The sequence below is a fragment of the Amphiura filiformis genome, chromosome 7, assembly GCF_039555335.1.
Source record: "Amphiura filiformis chromosome 7, Afil_fr2py, whole genome shotgun sequence".
In the NCBI taxonomy this organism is placed as follows: Eukaryota; Metazoa; Echinodermata; class Ophiuroidea; order Amphilepidida; family Amphiuridae; genus Amphiura; species Amphiura filiformis.
The window spans coordinates 55,180,207-55,203,468 of NC_092634.1; the positions used below are offsets into that span (position 1 = coordinate 55,180,207).

Genomic DNA, 23,262 nt, shown 5'->3' on the forward strand with positions numbered 1-23,262 from the left:
AAAGCAAACACTACTGGGCAGGATCGTAAATGGAGAAAAGACCAAAAATCTGCCCAGGAGTGATTTTTTCACAATTTGGGTTTGTTGCGAATTTGTGATGTTATAAAATATTGTCTGATAGTTTCAGACTGGAATATAACTGGCATCTTGTATTTTTGAGACATTTTCCAAGGTAATTCCTACTCTCAACATTGTCAATAATATTTTTAAAGGCCGATATCTCAATTTCAAATTTTATAATACCATAACTTACGAACTTAATATCTCTGCTTAGGAATGTCCAATTTCATTGGGGAAAATGGCATTGTGGAGCAAAATATCTCAAAATTTAAGATATATGTAAATACCTCAAAATTGATAACCTGCCCAAAAGTGTCTGTTTTTGACATGACACGTCACATATAACAAGGACATATAAAACTTGTGAACCAACCTCTCAAGTCATCCCATTTTGTCTTCAGGCCGCCTGTCACAAGGATCGACATGTGTCCAAGAAAGCTGTGAATGCCATCCATGACGTCCTCCAGGAACTTCTGATGGGCAAAGATGAATTACCTCACTTCAACTTCCATGAAGCTCTCTTCAAACCATTTGAGAGTCTCCTGAGACTGGAACTTTGTGATGAAGATGTGCAAGATCAGGTAATTAGGTCAGAATTTGTGTCAAATTATGAGGATGAGAATTTGCTAGTTCACTCTACTCCCATTCGGATTTTTTTTTATTTATTATAATTTTATATTGTGCACAGTGCACACAAAAGGTATCGTTGCACCAAAAACTAAAGTGATTTCTTAAAGACACTGAAACTAAATAAATCACATAAGACTTGGTGAGTACGCCTGAGAACTCGTAATTTGACACATCTTGCAGACTTGCATTGCGCAGTAATGATGTTCGATAAACGATGTGCGCATATATATGCGTGATGTCAAATGATGAGTTCTCAGGTGTACTCGCAAAGGCTTATGGGATTTACCGAAAAGGTCATTTACCTATCGACCATTTTATTTTGGTAATTTAGTTTTAGTGTCTCTATGAAATCGCTTTTGTTTTAAGCAGGTGGTGAATGACATGCATTCTCTAAATCCAGTAAATTTCCATCGTTAACCGTGTAATTTAATGGGATTATTTTGAAATTTTAAAACGCTTGAAATATCACAAACAAATAGGCCTTTGTTAATAAATAATATTAATACAAGCTAAAACCATTGGGGTTCGATAATGAACCCCACAAAACTAACCGAATATATGGAAAATGCCATACAGCCGGGCGGTTTCACAAGTTGCCGGCTCTATCATGCCACTCGCCGCCTGGTTTTAAGTGCCAAGATACCCTTTATTCGCAGTATATGTCAAGTTCTCCCAAGCTTTTTCTCGCCTATTTTATTATTTGATTTAAACATTTATTTTTCAAAACAAAAATTTACATCATTCACAGGTTGTTTCCTCAATATGTCAGATGGTAGAGGCGTCATTCACAAACATCCGATCTGGTTGGCGCCCTCTCTTTGGCGCACTGAGAGCAGTACGCATCCACCGTCATCAACCTCCGATGATGCCGCCATCCAGTCCCGCGCCTGGAGGTCCTGAAATAGAAGACTCGTCGGCGGACAGGACGGAACACCCGTTGGCACCAGTGTTTAATGTATTTGAAGCGTTTTTGAACACGGATAATGTATCTGTGTTTGCCAATGCAGCTATCGATTGTATACTGTGCCTGCTGAAGTTCTTAAAGGGGACAAGTAAGTTCAACAAAATATCTTCTGAGCCTTTGTTTTTCATTTCTATGATATCCCGGCCCCCCAACTCAACACAAAAATTGACAACCATGAGAGTTACCAAATAGTGCGGAAAAGGGGTAAACCAGTGGCGAGGACAGCGAATTGGGAAAATAGGGGGTATTTAATTTGCACTGTCCGCGAAATTTGGATCAAAGGGGTACTTGGGAAAATCTGGTAATTTTAGTGTCACTGAAAAGGGGTATTTGAAATTCCAGTCATTGAAAAGGGGTGTTGGAAATTCTAGTCATTGAAAACCACAAAAAAGGGGTTGTTTTTGGCCAAATTTTGTCCTCGATTTTGCATAATTTTGTCCTCGATTTTGCATGAAAAAGGGGGGTAAATTTGATGAAAAATCATTGCAAAGGGGGGGTCTTTAAAAGATTTGGTAACTCTCATGGTTGCCAACTTTTGTGTTGAGTTGGGGGGGGCGGGTATGATATATAACAGCTACCAGGATGTAGCTATGGTGGGCGGCAGTGAGTGGTGCTGCCCGGCACTCACTATGGTAAAATACAGCACTAATCGTTTTGTATTAAAAAATATTATCCTGTTTTGCCAAATGAAACATAGCTTAATCCTAATCCGTTAGTGAGTTCTAACTGGCAATGAAAGTCATAATTTTTATGGAAATAAGGGCCAAAAACAGGTCAAATTTTTATAGAAATAAGGGCCAAAACATGCGTTTTAAGGGCATTTTTCATATGCTGTCAAGCCCAAAGACTTATATAGACTAATTTCAAATTAGCCAAAAAATGAATCGTTTGCTTGTCCAAAGATCACTTTCTGAAGTTGGGTCGGCCGGTCTGTAATTTTTTTCCCTTAAATTTTTTTTCAGGTACCAAAACTAAAATGTGACGTGGATGGTCCAGTGTCAGTGACTGAAACTTGCACACGGATCAATTGCAGTTGCTACACTTCTACTTCTAGTGAAATGTATAAGGCCAAAAAAAATTGTTGTGTTGCCTTCAGCGACCGACCCTAAATCCAGAAAAAAATCAGGGTCGCAATTTTTTTTTTTAATGACGATTTTTACAGATATGTTCAACAAAAACTCAATGTTTTTCACTTAAAATTAATATTTGATTGAAAGACTAGTCTTAAATTGATTATCTAACATGTATCCAGTAGTCAAAATTAACAAGTGTCCCTAATGGAAGAAAGATTATTTAATATTTAGTGGGGATGTTTAAAAACTGAAGGCTTAAAAAAAAAGATAATCGACTGACCAACTCAACTTGTCCATTTTTCCCACTTGAGGGCAACATTACAAAAAAATTGGCCTAATTTGGCAGGTGTTTGGTTTTATTGATTTTTTTTTTTTTTGCTCTTCATTTTTTCAAACCAAACAAATCACAACTTCCGTCGGCAAAAAATATTGGTACATTTACAAGTAAATTGTGAGAGTTGTGTACTTCTCTTAAAAGATGGCAGAATTCCTCTTTTGATTCACTATAGATAAATTCTGAGAATTCTTACTTTTATATCTTAGGCGATACAGAATTCCTGACTGAGACAGAAGATAGCAGCGATGCCGACTCTGTGTCAACGGGTGACAGGTTCCAGATAGTGGATCTGTGCTTCCCGGCTCTCAACTACCTCCATAGATGCCACAAGATTCTTGCATCCATTTATTCCATGCCTGCACTGCCAATCTTCCAGGTAAGTACATGGGAGACAGCTATATACAGCTAATCTGAGTACGCTCTTACAATGTGTGATTTTTGAATGAGCTGTTTTCAGCAGAGTTGGTAAGACTTAACACCAAATGTGTGTCACCGCATGCAGTTGGATAGCAAAAAGTAGGGTGGGTGACATCCCTGGTTGGAGTTTACACATAGGTAGGGGAAGTGTAGGGGTGGGGGGTGTATGTGTGAGGGAGAGAAACTTTTAAAAAAGGAGTGGAGGGAGAAAAAGTCACAAGTTGGCACTTTTGAGATGCCCTGGCTGCTGCGTCGGTGTTCTTTGTTTCACACTCACTTGTTCAAGCAAATGTTATGTCTGTATGTCCTTTCTGAATAGGGGCACAATGGGCCATTCACAAAGGATATACATGTACTACTGGCTTGTACATGTACAGGTGTGCGGCAAACAAAGAGCATCACCTCGGAGCATGAAACTACCAACTTGCGAATTTACGTTCATTTCATGATATTAGGTCACATGTTTCTTCTAAATATGTCTTGCAATTTTGCCTGGGTTGTATTTCTCTTTGAAACAATCAAGACACTACAGTTTGATCAGCTTGTAATCGGCGGGAATTGTTAGGCATTAAAAATGTCATATAGTTGACCTATCTGGTCTCTATTGTGCTTGTTAGAGAAAATAGACAACGTATCGGGACTTGAATGAATAATTTGTGATGCTTCTGGCAAGATGTCACAAGACAATTTTCAAAATAAAATATATAGATATTAATCTGCAATGTTATAGGGCCCGCCGATAACGAACTAATCAAAGTATACATAGAAATTATCTGACATATATCTTGTGGATTGAAAGAAAACTTGGAGCAGAATCTTATATCTCATTGGATCTTTGTATTATATCAATTAATTTTTCCTCATTTTGTAATTTTACTATTCTCATAATCAAGCTGAGATCAACAGTGGTATGGTTTTGTTTTTTGTTTTGTTATTTATTTTTGTGTGCGTGTGTTTGTATTTATTGATTGCTTTACTTTTGTGGATGTTTTAGTGTGTGAATATACTATCATTATTACCATGTATAATTGTATATGCTTGCAGTGTTATAGAGAGGATTAAAAAGGGCATTTTCTATGATCTGGGGTGCAATGTATTGTTATGTTACCTACAAGTATACAGAACACCTAGGAAATTAAAAAGAGAATAAATATTTCTTACATAACACCTTGGAAAATAATTTTCCATGTAAATGGTCTATTCAAATCCATACACTCCCATATGGAAGACATGACCTTTGTCTTCCACACAGTGCGTGTGAATTTCAAGTGGGGTTATCTGAATGGGTGACTCGCTGCCGTAGTGCACTTTGGTTCAAGCCTGGGCTCATACATCTGTTCCGAATTTTGATATGCCATAGGCTTTGTGTTGTGATCATTTCGATCAGTGGTTCGTAAAAAAAAACGTGAGCCAGTTGACCTAGCTACGGTCATATTCTAACTACGACAGCGATTCCTAGATTCTTCATTTGAAGACACATGTTGTGAAGTGTTAGTTATGTTGGATTTCTGATTTGAACTTTTAACTTCTTTCCTGGTTTGTGGTGTGACTCTACAGGACATGTTTCAATGTGGTTGACTTCTTTATGTCTTGATATCTCTCATGGTATTGTGTGGTGTGACTCTACAGGACATGTTTCAATGTGGTTGACTTCTCTATGTCTTGATATCTCTCATGGTATTGTGTGGTGTGACTCTACAGGACATGTTTCAATGTGGTTGACTTCTTTATGTCTTGATATCTCTCATGGTATTGTGTGGTGTGACTCTACAGGACATGTTTCAATGTGGTTGACTTCTCTATGTCTTGATATCTCTCATGGTATTGTGTGGTGTGACTCTACAGGACATGTTTCAATGTGGTTGACTTCTCTATGTCTTGATATCTCTCATGGTATTGTGTGGTGTGACTCTACAGGACATGTTTCAATGTGGTTGACTTCTTTATGTCTTGATATCTCTCATGGTATTGTGTGGTGTGACTCTACAGGACATGTTTCAATGTGGTTGACTTCTTTATGTCTTGATATCTCTCATGGTATTGTGTGGTGTGACTCTACAGGACATGTTTCAATGTGGTTGACTTCTTTATGTCTTGATATCTCTCATGGTATTGTGTGGTGTGACTCTACAGGACATGTTTCAATGTGGTTGACTTCTTTATGTCTTGATATCTCTCATGGTATTGTGTGGTGTGACTCTACAGGACATGTTTCAATGTGGTTGACTTCTTTATGTCTTGATATCTCTCATGGTATTGTGTGGTGTGACTCTACAGGACATGTTTCAATGTGGTTGACTTCTTTATGTCTTGATATCTCTCATGGTATTGTGTGGTGTGACTCTACAGGACATGTTTCAATGTGGTTGACTTCTTTATGTCTTGATATCTCTCATGGTATTGTGTGGTGTGACTCTACAGGACATGTTTCAATGTGGTTGACTTCTCTATGTCTTGATATCTCTCATGGTATTGTGTGGTGTGACTCTACAGGACATGTTTCAATGTGGTTGACTTCTCTATGTCTTGATATCTCTCATGGTATTGTGTGGTGTGACTCTACAGGACATGTTTCAATGTGGTTGACTTCTTTATGTCTTGATATCTCTCATGGTATTGTGTGGTGTGACTCTACAGGACATGTTTCAATGTGGTTGACTTCTCTATGTCTTGATATCTCTCATGGTATTGTGTGGTGTGACTCTACAGGACATGTTTCAATGTGGTTGACTTCTTTATGTCTTGATATCTCTCATGGTATTGTGTGGTGTGACTCTACAGGACATGTTTCAATGTGGTTGACTTCTCTATGTCTTGATATCTCTCATGGTATTGTGTGGTGTGACTCTACAGGACATGTTTCAATGTGGTTGACTTCTCTATGTCTTGATATCTCTCATGGTATTGTGTGGTGTGACTCTACAGGACATGTTTCAATGTGGTTGACTTCTTTATGTCTTGATATCTCTCATGGTATTGTGTGGTGTGACTCTACAGGACATGTTTCAATGTGGTTGACTTCTCTATGTCTTGATATCTCTCATGGTATTGTGTGGTGTGACTCTACAGGACATGTTTCAATGTGGTTGACTTCTTTATGTCTTGATATCTCTCATGGTATTGTGTGGTGTGACTCTACAGGACATGTTTCAATGTGGTTGACTTCTTTATGTCTTGATATCTCTCATGGTATTGTGTGGTGTGACTCTACAGGACATGTTTCAATGTGGTTGACTTCTTTATGTCTTGATATCTCTCATGGTATTGTGTGGTGTGACTCTACAGAACATGTTTCAATGTGGTTGACTTCTTTATGTCTTGATATCTCTCATGGTATTGTGTGGTGTGACTCTACAGGACATGTTTCAATGTGGTTGACTTCTTTATGTCTTGATATCTCTCATGGTATTGTGTGGTGTGACTCTACAGGACATGTTTCAATGTGGTTGACTTCTTTATGTCTTGATATCTCTCATGGTATTGTGTGGTGTGACTCTACAGGACATGTTTCAATGTGGTTGACTTCTCTATGTCTTGATATCTCTCATGGTATTGTGTGGTGTGACTCTACAGGACATGTTTCAATGTGGTTGACTTCTCTATGTCTTGATATCTCTCATGGTATTGTGTGGTGTGACTCTACAGGACATGTTTCAATGTGGTTGACTTCTTTATGTCTTGATATCTCTCATGGTATTGTGTGGTGTGACTCTACAGGACATGTTTCAATGTGGTTGACTTCTCTATGTCTTGATATCTCTCATGGTATTGTGTGGTGTGACTCTACAGGACATGTTTCAATGTGGTTGACTTCTCTATGTCTTGATATCTCTCATGGTATTGTGTGGTGTGACTCTACAGGACATGTTTCAATGTGGTTGACTTCTTTATGTCTTGATATCTCTCATGGTATTGTGTGGTGTGACTCTACAGGACATGTTTCAATGTGGTTGACTTCTTTATGTCTTGATATCTCTCATGGTATTGTGTGGTGTGACTCTACAGGACATGTTTCAATGTGGTTGACTTCTTTATGTCTTGATATCTCTCATGGTATTGTGTGGTGTGACTCTACAGGACATGTTTCAATGTGGTTGACTTCTCTAGTATGTCTTGATATCTCTCATGGTATTGTTGATTTTTCTGAAGTGTATTAATATAACACATACCGTAAAACCTCGTCTACAAGCATATAGAGTGCTTCTGTTGAAAGCTAAATTAATCCTGGCACCATTATAGAGTTTTAGCAAATAAATTACAGATCCAAGCATATACAAACAAGTATTATTGTAAGACCAATCTATTGTATTGCCATATTTAAGCATGTATCGTATTAAATTAACTTTAATCAAAAACTCTATATATGCTTGTAGACAAGGTATTATTCTATATTGCTGCTTCCTGATTGAAGCTATGATAATGGCAGTGCATTCTCTGAATTCTATTTGAAGATTATTTTTTTTAAAGTACATTAATTAAAAGTACATTTCTTACATCTCCATCCTACAGGGAGCAGAATCCATCAAACTGGGTGCTAGAGACATATCGGTTCCTTCCAGCGCATCAAGCTCTGCCACAAGCAGTCCAGTACGGTCCCCTCACACCGCAAACACACAAGCCGGGAACAATACCCACAATGCAGCAGAGGACGACCTGTTTGCCCCCGTATCCATAGAGACTGTGGACGATGAATCCGGGATCATGCGGGTGTGGTTTTTGTTATTGGAGGGACTGACAGGGGCAGTGTCGATGTGTCCGAAGCAGCATCAGCCGCAGACGTTGGAACTTTTGTTTGAGTTGCTTAGATCAGTGCTTGTAATACCAGGTGAGAATAGAGGAACAGAGAGGCCCCAAGTTCGGGATGAAATCAACACTTGACCGACTGTTGACCACAGGTTCCATCCGGTTTCTATTCTAAACAATGGAAACCAGGCAGTCAACCGGCAGTCTAGTTTCAATTTCATCCCTTAGTTGACTTAAAAACCTATGAATCTCGCAATTTACATGTTGGCAGGGGTATGTGGCATGGAACACTAAATTTTGAGAACTGAGAACAAATTTTGCCGGCAAAACGGGGGCTTCAGAACTGATCAAATTTCAACCTATTTTTTGGACTAATGAAATAAAATTGGGTCAAAATATAGGTTGTTTAGCTATGAAAAGTCCAAATTTTCCTAAATAGTGGCTGAAGAGTTGCAAATTTGGGAGTCTTACTCAGATGGGGCTAAACAACTACAGCATGATTCCTAATGAGGGGTCTTCGTCCCCATACCATCTTCTCATATGAGTGACCCCCTCGGGATCCAGTGCACTAATTTCCATAACAATAGAACAGGTTGGCTCAATTCAGTGTGATTAAATCCATTGCAGTGTGATTAAATCCATTTCGGTGTGATTAAATCCATTTCAGTGGGATTATATCCAAAACAGTGGGATTAATGAATTTATAATTTAAATATCATGCCTCTGTTTTTCTCCGTTTCCCTAGGTCCCCAATTCGCCATATTTGCCGTCACCGAGCTCCTGCTCCCCATGCTCCACTCCTGGGTTCATCGCAGCCGTCAAACCCAGTCCATCTGGGACCCAACCACAGGGAACTTCAAGCACGCATGCGGCCTTGCCACGGATCTGGTCGTGGAATACATTGTGCATTTTGTGACAACTGAAATGCCGTTGATGGGAGTGTATCTGATGTTGAGGCAGTTATTGGATGTGTTGATTGAGTGCATTGGGACGTCTAATGAGTCAATATCAAGACTGGGATGCTCTTGTATTAGGTGAGTTATTGGGTGTCCAACTTTTTAACCCGCATCTGTCCTGTCACATTTAGTGCACCGAGATATACGGGCATCAGAAATTGTGGTATCGCCACTATGGTCCATGATTAAATCTCCACTCTGTATTTTCTTGTGTCTGTCATTTATTATAACCACCTCAGAACCTTCAGAATGCTTATCCTGCACAAAAACGCCTGGTGTGGCTATCTAAACATGCAGCGTTGTCATGCATGCAGCTGACTAATTAAAGTGAGGAAAATTGTGGCAATTTGGTGAAAATAAACACTGTCCATATAATCCATCTTTATTTTGAATTTTTCATTCCTCCTTTATCTAAGTTGAGCCCCGGAATAGGCAATCATCAGATGACACGGCGGAGAAAATGTGGCTGTACCACCATCCCTATGGATTCTTCCAGAGTGGGCCTGCTCTATCATAGATAGTCAGAGAGTGCTCAACTGCATAACAGGAGCATAATAACAAATTTATATCTTTTGAACAGAGTGCTCAATCCCAAAAAGGGAGAGTGTATTATGAATTTTTACACGCTCTCCCTTCTTGGGATTGACGTTAGACTGATACCTCTGCCACAGCCTGTTTCTCGGACGAGCCCTTATCAATGCCAGATGCCCACATGCAAGCGCTCAGCCACCTGTCCAAGGGCTAGGTCAATTAAGCTACATGTATATCTGATGTTTCAGCATTAATGTTTGGGGGAATAGAGCGGGAGATAAACCATATTCCCAGTATTATTCAGTGCTAAAGCCTCTTTGAATTGTTTAACGTTCAGGTAATGTGGATGCTTTTCTTGCGGATGCCAAGTTTATGCACAACCAGTGCCTCTATGGCTCCTTGAATGAACTGTTCAATGATAGAGAGGAATTTGTTGTAGTTGAAGTTTGCTGATAATTAGAGAATAAACAAAATCCACTACTACATTCTTAGTCTTTTAATTTGTATTTAACTAAAACTAGTTTATTAGGAAAAAAATAAGTTGCAAAACTTACGGTCATGAAAGCCCCCTTATTCTAAAATAAACAAAACTTGTCAACAATTTCATTTGCACGTACCATGCGTACTCTGTGGCGTATTACGCACTACGCTTACAACGCGCGCTACGTACGCGCTGCTAGTGTGAACCTCAACAAGCGTGTTCCATATAACGATGTGGACCATATCCTCTACCGGGGGAGGGCACTCAACTTAAATTTTGGTAGGGGTGTGCGGCATGGAGCACCAAAATTTGGGAACTAAGAACTCATTTTTGGGCAAAGGCTTGATGAACTGAAATTTTAATATATTTGTGGGGGTCTGTGAACTAAAAATGGACCAATTGGGCCAAATTATAGGCTTTCGCGCAAAAAAATCAATTTTTTTTGTCAAAGAGCTAAAATTTTCAGAATTTGAGAGTCAATGAAACAGTGCATGATGCCAATGTGTTTCTTAAGGAACCGCCGGAGTGCCTGAGAAAGGGACCCTTGACCGGCGCACATACCCGTACCACCTTTACATATGAGTGATCCCCCCGGGCCTCAAGTTGTATTGTCAGAGTGTGAACAGCTTGGTCCAGAGCGTCTTTTGCTTCTTGAAGATCGCCCAGCTGATATTGAGCAAAGGCATTGTACATGTAGATCATGATAATGCTGGACATATATGTATCATGGCTCACAAGACTTAAGGCTTTGTGATACAGATCGAAACTCTCCTTGTGAAATCCATGCTCATAGCACACTATACCTATGATATGTATCATACAAGCAGTGCTTATTTCAAATTTAGATGGATATTCATCAAATTGAGTCAAAGAATAGTGTCGCAGGGAATTGAGTAGTTTTTGAAGGGATGCTTTAAGAGCAGAAATTGCCGCCTTATTTTCTTGCGCAATTTGATGCGCAAATTGCAAAGCATTTTCCTCAATATTTCTGTAATTGTCATAGAAATCGGTATCGTGAAGATTTTTGATCTGGAATATTGAGTTGGACATGGAGAATTGATGTGCAATTCTTTGATGATGCAAGTCAGACCCACGTAACAGATTATTTTGTCGTAGTCTACGCTCATTTGTTGTCATTAACCCATTATATTTCAGCAATAAGGTCTTCATTGCAATAATATCTTCATCCCTGAAAATAGGAAATGAAATATTCAAACTGTGGAAGTGTGATAGAAAGTTAATATCTGCCCATTCAGGACCAGAATCAACCGTGGTACATGAAGCTACATCTAACCAAAGTCTCTCAAAAGGCAACATTTGCCAAATTTGGAAGTCACAAAAAATGACAGAACTAGTGTATTTTCTGAGGGACCACTTTGGGGTCTCGTTTGCAACTAATGAAGCAAACTCACAGAAGACAGAGTGCATTTCATACATTCTTTCTCCTGTTGCAGACTTGAACTCCTTTATAAGTCTGTATTGAACAAGACGGTACAACTTGACTTTCTTTCTCTGGCTAAAATTGACCACTACATTAGCAGTATCTTGGTTGAAAGATTTTGATATTGTTGATAATGCTATAAAAATGTCCTGAAGATTTGGATCTAAGCCATCAAATAATGTTTTAAGCAACTTGAAGTAGTTCGTAGAAATGATGAAGTCATCTGTGCTGTTAACAAGGACTAAAAGTGGTTTCTCTTCAAGTTCAAGCAACAGTTCCTCTTCATCGTAAACTCCATGTTTTAGTTGGTTACCAATTACTTCCAGCAGTAAAGGAATCCCTCCTATTTTCTTGGCAATTACCGACCTTGAACTTGATGAAAGTTCTGGATGAATATTGTGTAATAAATGTGAAGATTCATCATCAGACAATGGTTGTAATATGATCTCATATTTTGACACTCCAAGAAGATCGAAATGAGTCCTGGAGGTGGTCAGTATTCTAATTTCACTGACACACAAACAGTCTTGAATTACATCCTTGAAACTTTGGCTAGCATCAGATCCAAGAACAGTTTCAACAGTATCAAAAATAAGTAGCGTTGTACCTGTAATCAACTGCTTTACTATGCTCACAAATTGCATTGTGGTAATGACTTCCTCCAGTGGCTCCCCACCTAGTGAGATCATCGTTTGGTTCATCAGTTGTAATTTATATTGACTCAAGGTCACATTCAGCTCTTTTAAGTCAATTAAAGCCACATTGAACTGATGATGTTCTTTGAGGGATTGTCCTATAGCTATTGCCATTGCTGTTTTGCCCAGTGCCGGTGCACTTGTCAGACTGACGATCTGGTAAGTTCCATTTACCAATAGGTTTGAAGCAGTAGCTATTTCATGAGCATGACCCACGTAATAGGGGGCTTTTTGGCTTCAGGGAAGTAAGTTTGAAATTTGCTCTGTGTTTTTGTAAGGTGCATGTACAAGGCTGTACAGAATAGTACCATGAAGATGGCTAGGATGATCAAGCCTATTTGTTTGATTTTTGATAAAAACTTCTGCTGATTCTCTTGCATCTGTAAGACCATTTTAAGCAACCTGTGTATGTCAGCATTAGTTAGCGGCGTACTACCAGTTTTAATATCTTTCATTAGTTTCATCAAATCAACTGGACAGTTTAAACCATTCATGCATGTCTCAATATCATTGTATCATGTCTCAATATCATTATAGAGAGTTTCAAAGTCAGCGGTATCCAGAGATGTATCTTTAACATGCGCAAAGTCCCCATTTCTTATTTTACGAAGTCTGTATATGTGCTGGCATAGAGAGGAAGGTAGATTTATTGCATGAGAATATAGGAGCACAAAGAACAGCGTTGTAGGGTCCCAGTCATTGCGGTCACCAGACATTGGGATGTTTTGTTTGTTCCTCCTCCAGTTAGGACCTAACCTCTCTTTGTTTTCTAAGTTTAACCGACTGGGTTCATCATCATTCCATGGAGTAGCTGGATAGTGTGTATCCCATTCTGACTTGGCTAGCTCTCGAAGATGTTTTGGTACTATTTCGAGGAGGATGTATGCCAGTTTGAAGTAATTCTGTGACTTCCGCGGATCCATCTTGAATTGGTCATGAGTAAATTGTTCACTGTCACTAGGATCTGTCAGGGCACAGTTCCTTGAACCCTACATGTATATGCTTGTATACACATGGGATGCCTTCTGTATGTCTTGGGTACACAAACTCAAACTCAACACCATGAGGTCAGTTCATGAGCTACATTGTATCACTGTTATGGGGAGGTTGCTGAACCGTGTCACTGGAGATGAGACTTTTGGCTGTAAATTGTGTGGTATCTGAGAACAAACAAGAAAGAAAGAATTTCATATAAAACTGCCAATGTAACACAACCATGCAAAATAATATAGATCGATCTTCAAAAACAAGCAAACACAATTTTCATTCTTATTTTTAATATATTTTGTCTATTTGACAGGCAACATTATGCTGAAAATTCCATTGAAATTGTACTTCACAGCTCCAATGCACTATTTTTGTAATAAAAAGACAAAAATGTTTGCCTTAAATCAAGTATATATAGTGACAAACATTATTTTGCTTGATCATTTTACAAATTACCATGATGACCCTCTCCCCCAGAGAGGGAGAGCTGCTAAAAGCACTTATCATATATGATAATGTACATGTATGTATGTGAGAACAATACATAATTTTCCAAAAGGACATGTGCACATACACCCACACGCCTAATTTCAATGTGATATTTCAGCATATTTATTATTTTATTTAAAGCAGGCAAGGAAAAAATGAAAAAAAAAATGGGGGAAAAATTGTCACAGAAGAGGTAAGTGCTTTTGTTTGTTTGTTTTTTATATGAAAAGGCTATATGCAAAATGCACAATTTTTTTAATTGAATTTTTGGGCTTTTTTGTTTGGCTGCTTTAAAGCCAAATTTCTGAAATGATATAAGTTAGGAAATCCGGGGGGGGGGGGCACTCAACTTTAGAAGTGATGGGTATGTATACCGGCGTCATGAAGTAGGGGCCTATCGGTAACAAAGCATTATTTTTAAAAAGGGGTCATTGGGTACAAATAAAATAAAAGAGGGGGTCATTGAGTATAAGATTTCAAAAAAAGGGTCATCGAGTAGAAAATTTTTGAAAGTTTCGGCATAATTTTGAAAAAATGGAGCAAAATTTGAAAGTTTCAGCATTATTTTGTTGCATTTTGATGATGCTATTCCAGGAAATCTTGCAAAAGGAATGATTATTGATCAGTTCAGATCCTGAAAAACAAGTATATATGTAAAGAGCATGGATGAGAAACAAAGAGTTTCACACAGTTGACCCATGCCTAAGACATTCTATACCATTTTTCACCCTGATGTGCTAGTGACATCAGTGCGTATTTAATTGGGCGCAGCCTCAAAATTTCAAATGGCTCGCCAAAATGGCTTGCCCCCCTCGGCCTTCCAAAAATCGCTTCCCCCCCCTCTCGGTCTGCCAAAAATTCTTTGCCCCCCCCCTTTCGCATGCCAAAGTTATGGGATCCCAATTTACAAACCTTAAATGGTCTAGATACATGTTGCGAGTGCAGCAAGAGGGAAAACTTACATATTTAAGCATTTCCATACTGTTTTCCTAAGCCTTTTCAGAGCGTTTTATTTAAAATGCACCCCCTCTCGGCGTGCCAAAAATCGCTTTCCCCCAAATTTTACCCTCCCCCAGGGCTCATAATTATTGCACAGCCCCTTAGAAAGCCCTAAAATCTCAGAACTTCCAGAGGCGCTGCCCCTGGACCCCCTCGGCCGGGGCTTTTACACTGGAGGGGCCATAAGGCGGGCCCTGGACCCCACCCGCTATGCATTTGGTCGTGCACACACTCCCTCGCAAAATCTTCCCTTAACATGTTGGCACTTCATGATCACTAAAATTTCCCAGTTGGCACTTCAAATACACTAGTTGCGAAGGCCTGATCTAGTGCAACATGGGTCGATAGTGATCAAATGTACCTCAATAAACAGAACACATCCAGATCTTGCAAAATATGTTTATTTCTTGCGTATCGACCCATGTCTAGCCAGTCTATTCTCAACATGAAAACAAAGAAAACCTGTACAAAGTAATTGGAGTGTCATTTGATGAAATGAGGGGATGTATTATGTTGCAAAGGATTATGGGAAGGGTAAGATATTTTCTCTGGGTTTCACCAAAGGATGTCATTAACATGCTGGGTCAAGACACAATTTTGATCATTATTGCCTTTTTTTGTTTCATCCACAGACACCTACTACTCAGTGCGGGTCCCGTGTTCACCAATGACATGTGGACGGTAGCCTGCCGTGGCATGCAGCGTGCAATCACAGCGAGTCTGCGTAGTATAAAACTACTGATGGCGTGCTTCCACCCAGGTTCAGAGGAATACATGGGCGATGTGTGTTCCGTTAAAGTAGCGGCCAGGAGGGATGCGAGCGAGGCCGATTGCGTGAGGTTACAGCAGCTGGCACAGCAGGTAGGGATTGATGGGTGTGGGTTGGTGAATTGTAGATGTTCGGGAGTGAAATAAAGTCTGCACAAAAATTAACGCAGCTGTTATAAATACACCTATAGCTTCAGAACTGATCATTCTTTCCACAATATCTCTACATAGAAAGAAGGATGATTTATTTACACACATTTTGATACCCCATTTGTCAAATGTCGTTCAATATTAACAACACAGTAGTGCCTTTGAAGAAAAATACCTGAATTTAAAAGTTGCAGTGTACAGCGATTGATGGTTATTACGTTGTGGCACGTAAAGCCCTCCATTATCTTCGTGCTGACTTCAAATCAATACAAATAGTATAACTTTTAAATTTGGCTATTTCTCTTTAAATATACTGCTGTGTTGTTAATATTGAACAAAATTGGACAAAAATTAATGGGATATCAAAATGCGTGTAAATAAATGTTGAAATATTGTGAACACAATTATTCGTTCTGATGCTATAGGCATATTTATAACAGCTACGTTACTTTTTATGCAGTCTTTATTTATACAGTTTAAAAGTAAACTGTGATTTCACATTTCTTAAATTATCATCAAAAAAATTCCACAATGATGGACCTTGTCTTTTAATTGTGTTATATATTTAAGGGTAGAATAAAGGTATTGTTGGTCGAAGCAGCCAAAAATGTAGATTTTCATTATCTAAAAATGCAACAGTTAAAAATAGTGTCTAACTTTAAAGATAATGTGAACGGTATAAGTGAGATGTTCGGTTGGGATAATTATGAATAGATCTGTTCAGACTAAAACAAGTTACCTTTTGGGCAAATGTTTGCCGGTTTGTATGACTTTTGTGTTGCAATCAGCGAAATGGCCTGAAACATGTAGGCAACCATTCCATATATTTATGTACCCCAAATTTTGCATCTGAACCCGATCTAAACATTGATTGTCTTTTAGGTGTTTCTCTTGGAGTCGCAGCGTACCTGTGGTCTTGAGTTAGACATTGATGAGGATGCCGCTCGTTCTTTTATCTTCATCATCTACCCCCCTGATGTGGATATCACAACTAGTATTGATCTCATCAAAACAAGGTATGCTTATCTATTTTTTTGTTTTGCTGACTATATATCATCACTTCTGCAATTAAGCTTTCCTCGTTCTTTTTTATCCACAGAGTGCCTTTCAGATTTCGGATTTGAATAGTGCCTTTTTCCAGCTAGATCTTGAAGGATTCAAAGCGCTGTAATTTCGCTGCCATGGTGAATCATCACAATCAGATCGCATCATCTAGGCCAGTTGCAGCCAAACCTGGCGCAGACCTATCCGCACTTTGTTTGTAACATCCACCAATTATCTTTTCAGCTCCCCAAATTCCATTGGGTGAAGGAAGTTTTTGATAACCAAACAACTAATCACCGATTTTTTGAAGCAGGTGGAAACCGGAGATTCCGGGGAAAACCTGCGAGAGCGAGCATGGAATCGGGATAAACCAAATGCACATACAGTCCTTGGGCACGGCCAGGGCTTGAACCCGGGACCTCAGTGGTGCAAGGCAAGGGAACTACCGCTGTGTCAACTCGCTCTGCGCCAACTCGCTGTTGTGCTAGGCCAACTTAAAGCCATATTATAACATTTTCATACAAAATAGATTAGCATTTCTTTGCCAAAATGTTCGGTTTTATTGTCAGATATATCCCCTTTTAGTTTTGAGCCGAACAACCATGGCAAAGCAAAGAAAATTGGAATTTACTACCAGCGCATATGTCGCCAATACGTACCCCTCCTTCGGTCATGTTATGGTACGACCCTTTGTTGTGTAGATCACCGTCCCAAGCGACGCTTAATTTCTTTCTGCAACCATAATGGGCGCAATATATCACTAACCGCATAGTCCGAGGCAAGGTTCATTATTGTCAGGGTTAGGGTCTTAGGGTTAGGGTCTTATGATTAGGGTTAGGATTATGGTTAGGGTTAGGGTTTAGGGTTAGGGTTTAGGGTTAGTGTTAGGGTAAGGGTTAGGGTTAGGGATTAGGGTTAGGGTTAGAGTTAGGGTTAGGATTATATTCGTATTTATTAGTACTAATATACTAATAATAGTATATTGTGTGTATGCACTTTATTCCGTAATCAATAAGTATCATAAACAAACACCTGTCTGGCACAACGAATCATAGCACAGTCGTGTAGGCATTAGACTATGGATACATAGATTGTGGGTTCGAACCCCAGGTAAACCGTTGTAGAATTTTAATTCTATCGATTTCTTTTTTTATTTTATTAAGTAAGAGGAAATAATAATGGTAATAAACTCGTGTTATATCTAGCCTCATAGGCATATAATTACATGTATGTACTATGTGTTATCGCATTGCGGCCCATTATGGTTGCAGAAAGAAATTACGCGTCCCGCACGCCGTATACGTACTGTGTGTTATGAACATCATGTATGCGTTCGACTAATAATTCCATCATAATAATAAAACGCCGGTGCCTGCATTTTATTCAATATCTCGGATTTTGACAAAACTACACCACCTAGAGTCTTGATTTTTGCAGGGTATATTGGTTTAATAAAGTACAATATAATCATGTAAAAAATGAATTTTAAAAAATCAGTGATCCCTCCTCAGCAAATGTTATAATATGGCTTTAACAGGGGTGTATATTCTTCTGTTATTCACCACCAAAGGGGAGGGAATAATTTTAGCCCTTTGGGGAAGAATTTTATGTTTTGAAAAGAAGAAAAAAATACATAAAAAAAGAAATTCCAACAGGATTTAATACAGACTGCAGTGAGACTACGAATTATCTACAGAAGAATTTAACACACAAAGGCCGACTTTCAGCTTTATCAAAAATAAAGAGCCTAGAAGTATTTGACAGTCCCAAACCTGTCTCCCCTTTGAACCATAATTAGTCTTTCCCTTGATGCAGTGATTCAATGTACAGAGTGTATCATTCTAGGGACTAATTTGAGATTTGTAGAAGGAGTAAATCAAAGTATTAATGTAAATTATGAATTAACATTTTCCCTTCTGTGGGATTCAGGATGGGAAAGATTCAGGGGAAAGATGTAGCCACAGCGTGGTAGCGCAAGGGAATACTTTAAATTTTCTGGAAGAATATATACCCCTGCAACTATCACACAAACTCCTAATCCTGAGCAACAATATTCAGCCGCGGATCCAGGATAGTTAAAATCCCAGATGGAGCTGTTAGGACCTAAAAATTGCCAAACTGGGCTGATTTTACATGATCTTGCCAGGCACCCCTGGATCCGTTCAGAGCACTAACTTATCATAACACAATCTTTTCCCAGCTCTCAACACAGTTATAACTAAACTTTCCACATTTCTTTTTATACCCACAGAGTGCCTTTCAGGAACGTCGTACTAGGCCTACTATCCCACCAACTCCTCATACAGACCCTAGGCACAATCTTCCTCTATGGAGCTGAGAACCAAACATCAAGAGAACAAAACCTTCTTCCATGCAGCGTTGCCTCCACCCTTACTAGACAGGACTCCCAGTGTAGCATGGCTAGTGAAGTCATTGACTCGTCGTTGCCTGGACTACTGGCCTATCTCACCCCAAAGAATCTGGCCTTATTATTGGAGTGCTTTGTACAGTCATACCAGGTAGGTAATCTAACAATTATAGACTGAAAAAATTACGTTCCAAACGTCAAGTTTGCATAAAACTTGGCAACCATGCAGCTTATTTTTGTTAATTTGGGTATGCTGAACTCAATATTTTGAGACTGACTCTCAAAAAGACCCCCATGACTCCATAGGATCATTGATTTTGTTCCAATAACACATTATGCGTCTGGCCCCACGGATCCCAGAAATGTAATGTTTGTGCATGTACAACCTATATAGTTAAGGGGGTACTACACCCCTGCCCAATTTTGTGCCTATTTTTGAATTTTTCTAAAAAATTATAGCACATTGGGGACAAGTAAGATATGTATATTATAGGGGCAAGGACTACAACTACTGTACTGGAAATTTTATTTCAGCACAGACAACAGTTGTGGAGTTACAGTCAAAAATGAGGGAAAACCAATATTTGATCAATAAATCAATAAGTACTTGCTTTGAGTTGCTGAATTTTCAGTATAGTAGTTGTAGTCCTTGCCCCTATAGTATACATATCTTACTTGTCACTAATGTGCTATAAATTTTGAGGAAAAATGCAAAAATAAGGCCAAAAATTGGCCAGGGGTGTAGTACCCCCTTAAAAAGTTATGGAGCGCAAAAGATCTAATGTCGATTTGCTGGTTGTGTATGGGTCAAAAGGCAAAGTTGCTCCAATTGTCATAAAAGTTAAGGGGAATTGTTCACTAGGTTTCAGAACAAGAATAGTTTGCACTATCTGCGATGTCTAGTTAGCATGTTACACATAGAGTTAAAGATATATTGGATTCCATATAGGATTCAATGGCATTTGTATTTATTTATTATCTATCTTCGGGGACTTCACATCGCAGACTGTAAAAAATACTCTTTTCCTGAATCCCTTGAACTTGAGGAACAGTTTGCATCGGAGAAACTTATATTTGTCACCCTTGTACAACATTGATTTTGGACCCGATGAGCCTTATATAACTATATGTCCTATGCGCAAATATGTTACATTTCGGGATCCTTAGACCCAGACAAATAATTTGACATGCTTCTTAGTTAATTTGGACATGTTTAATTTTAATAAATATAATTTTTCACCAGGTTCGCCGTCGCAAATAATAAAGGAGACAAGTAGAGAAAATAATCCCGCCTGGGAATCGAACCCAGGACCTCAGGTTTACAAGACCTGTGCCTTAACCACTTGGCCATCGTAGTGTAGAGGTCATGATGAGTTGGTAAAAGATGTTGTTGAGTGTGTAGGCCCACTTGTCCTAATTAAGAGAAAAGAATGTGACACATGTAACTTTCATTGGGTTTGCCTTTGCGATGCCACATTCTAAAAATAGTAAAATATTCTGAATGTGTTTGTTTCTTTTTCCCCACAGGTTGCCTGTGACTTCAACCTTCGACCCGGCCTCAAGTTCCTCCTCCAGAAGGTTGCCAAGTTTGAAGTAGCCGTAAATCTCTACTGGCAAGCCGGCATGAGCTTCACCTTCTATCTCCACACGCTGCTTGAGATCTGTAACCATGCCAGTGGCAAAGATCTGACCTTTGACCGGGTCAAAGGTATTGTGACTGACCTTTCCAAGCGTGGGAACTCCGAGGAGGAGGATGTTACTATTTCTCCCCCACCTATGGGAAATGGAACAACAGCGGGGAAGAGAAAAATGAGCGACCCTGCTGGAGCCGAAAACAGCGGTGCAAAGAACGAGGACGCTGTTTCGGAAAGAAGCAGGCATAGATCGGAGACAGTTGAGAGCACGTGCAGTACACTGAGTCGAAATTCTAGCAGCGGAAAGAGCGGAATGGAAGGGATGCTGCTGAATTGCGAGCTGAGCTTCAGTCCCGACACTCAAGTGGATCATCTGGATTGGATCGTTAAACGACTTCACGGAATCTGTAACGAGGTGTGCGCGTCAGTACATCCAGATGCACGTGGAGTTCCACGTTGGTCCCAAAGGCCAAATGGACGGTGATCAAGAACAGCCGCTTTTCTTCCTGGTGGCGCCTAAGTCTCCTGCAGTTGTGACGCAGCCGACAGAATTCTTTGGTTTGGAATTCGATGAAGATGAGGACGAGGATGATGAGGAAGGGAATGTAAATGAAATGGAGGAAGGAAAGAATCAGAGTAAAAGTAAAGGAAAGAATAAGAGTAAATTTGCTGCAGCGTGGACTCCTAAAGTCAAATTTGGCATTGCAAGTCCTCAAGAGCAGGAGGTCAATGTCATGGCCCCATCCACTCCAGCAGGGAAGAAGACTGAAAAGAAGAAGGAGGAGAGCAAAAAAGGTCCGCAGCTTTACACCGTGGCAACGAGAAAAACCATCAAGAGTCTGATGCAGGAGTACAAAAAAACGGAAAACTCAGCATTCCAGGTCGGTCTTTGTCAAAAAGCCGACTTTCAAAGAGCAGATGTACTCGAAGAAGTTACAGCAGCACGAGGTTGTGTCGATGACGCCGGCAGAGCGCCAACGCAGGCAGCAGATTTTCGAAGAGCAGCAGTCGTCAATTACGCAGGATTCGGAAGCGCAGTTGAATACGTGGAGCGATATGATTTTGACGATGCTGCAGTTGTTGCAGCTGTTACCCGATTCGCATTTCACGGCATTGCTTCCTGCAATTTTCCCGTGCATTAATCAGTTGGTATGTCACGTGACAAATAGCAGGGTACGACAGGGGGTCATGGAATTTATGGACAGGGTGGCACAATTTTACGGTATTGTGTAGCGTTTACTCTTTTCTTTTGTTAGTTGACGAAGATGATCTTGATATAGTGCCATATATTGAAACAGGTCTAGCTAGCTGTAGGTTTACTTTGAATCACTAATAGATCAGGTACAAATTGCGTCCACATTTTGAAAGCATGTTCCGTTCATTTGTTTAATTTTGCAAGATGTACTTAAAAGGCCCAACCAATTTAAAACAGATTCCTTTTACAAGAATAACATGTTTGCTGTCAAAAGCACACACATCAACAGTAGCCACTGTCAACAGTTGCCACATGAACAACTTAACACTATTTTGCTGACTACTATCTGCAAATGGAGTGATCAGCCAATCAGCGGCACTGCGTTATTATGTGCTAGACATCCAAAGTATGCAAATCTTGTAAACTGATTTCTGCTGTTTATTTCGTGTAACTTTTGAGTTATTGGGTTGGTAAAGATAAATATAATTGAAAGTTCTCTTAAATTTGATAAAAGTTATGAAAAGCCAATTAATATTATGACCTATGATCAGTTATTTCAATTCGTTTTGAAAAGGCTATTCTAATTGAAATCCATACACCCCCTGTGGAAGACACGACTTTAATCTCCCACACAGGGAATGTAGATTTCAAATGGATTCAGGTAACCTCGTGTGAAATTCACACTCCCTGTTATTATATTAAGGTAATGTCTTCCTTAGGGGATGTATGGCTTTTAACTGGAATAGCTGATTTTATTTGAATTTGTGACTGTTAAATGAATTGTGACTATTAGTAACAGACATAATGAGCCAGTTATAGATGTTAATCAATTATGCTTGATATTGTATAAGTGAAAGATTATAATTAATGGTATCTTGATTTATTTTAGAACCAAATTGCAGACAGTAAAAACAAAACCAATTCACAAGATTATATGCGAGGCTGAGATTATAAAATCATGAAGAAAAGTAAAAACAATTTGTATAATAAACATTATAGAGACGGGTAACCTGAATAATTGTACTAGAAATTAGAATAGATGTAGAAATATTTCGAACATGGATATGTGGACCAAGCTTAGTAGTATGGTGCTTGGGAGAAAATAGCTTATATATTTTTTAAAACTACTATTTAATATCATTCCTCTCTGTCAGCTATGTAATTATTATACTGTACCGTAATTTATGAAAATATTTATGAGATGAGGCGGAAATTAATGAAGATGTAATAAGTGTTAGGGGGTATCCGTATCACATGCATGTAGCAGTAGCTTTGATTAAAGCATTATTGTAACATTTCC

At 39.1% G+C, this 23,262-nt stretch overlaps 1 protein-coding gene and 1 non-coding gene across 2 annotated transcripts in view; one reads left to right on the forward strand and one right to left on the reverse strand.

Moving 5' to 3' along the window:
- The window catches only part of LOC140157361 (brefeldin A-inhibited guanine nucleotide-exchange protein 3-like), a 67,876-nt gene extending 45,260 nt beyond the window's left edge, over positions 1–22,616 (forward strand). The window contains 11 exon segments of the mRNA XM_072180531.1: positions 462–641; positions 1,439–1,742; positions 3,271–3,440; positions 7,991–8,306; positions 8,970–9,258; positions 15,436–15,664; positions 16,604–16,737; positions 19,017–19,284; positions 20,661–21,194; positions 21,196–21,621; positions 21,623–22,616. Of these exon segments, the coding sequence (XP_072036632.1) occupies positions 462–641; positions 1,439–1,742; positions 3,271–3,440; positions 7,991–8,306; positions 8,970–9,258; positions 15,436–15,664; positions 16,604–16,737; positions 19,017–19,284; positions 20,661–21,194; positions 21,196–21,621; positions 21,623–22,000 (3,228 nt within the window). The 3' untranslated portion in view covers positions 22,001–22,616.
- Positions 20,418–20,498, reverse strand: Trnat-ugu (transfer RNA threonine (anticodon UGU)). The gene has a single exon. It is a non-coding gene; the product is annotated as a tRNA-Thr (tRNA).
- Positions 22,617–23,262: the final 646 nt, after the last annotated feature.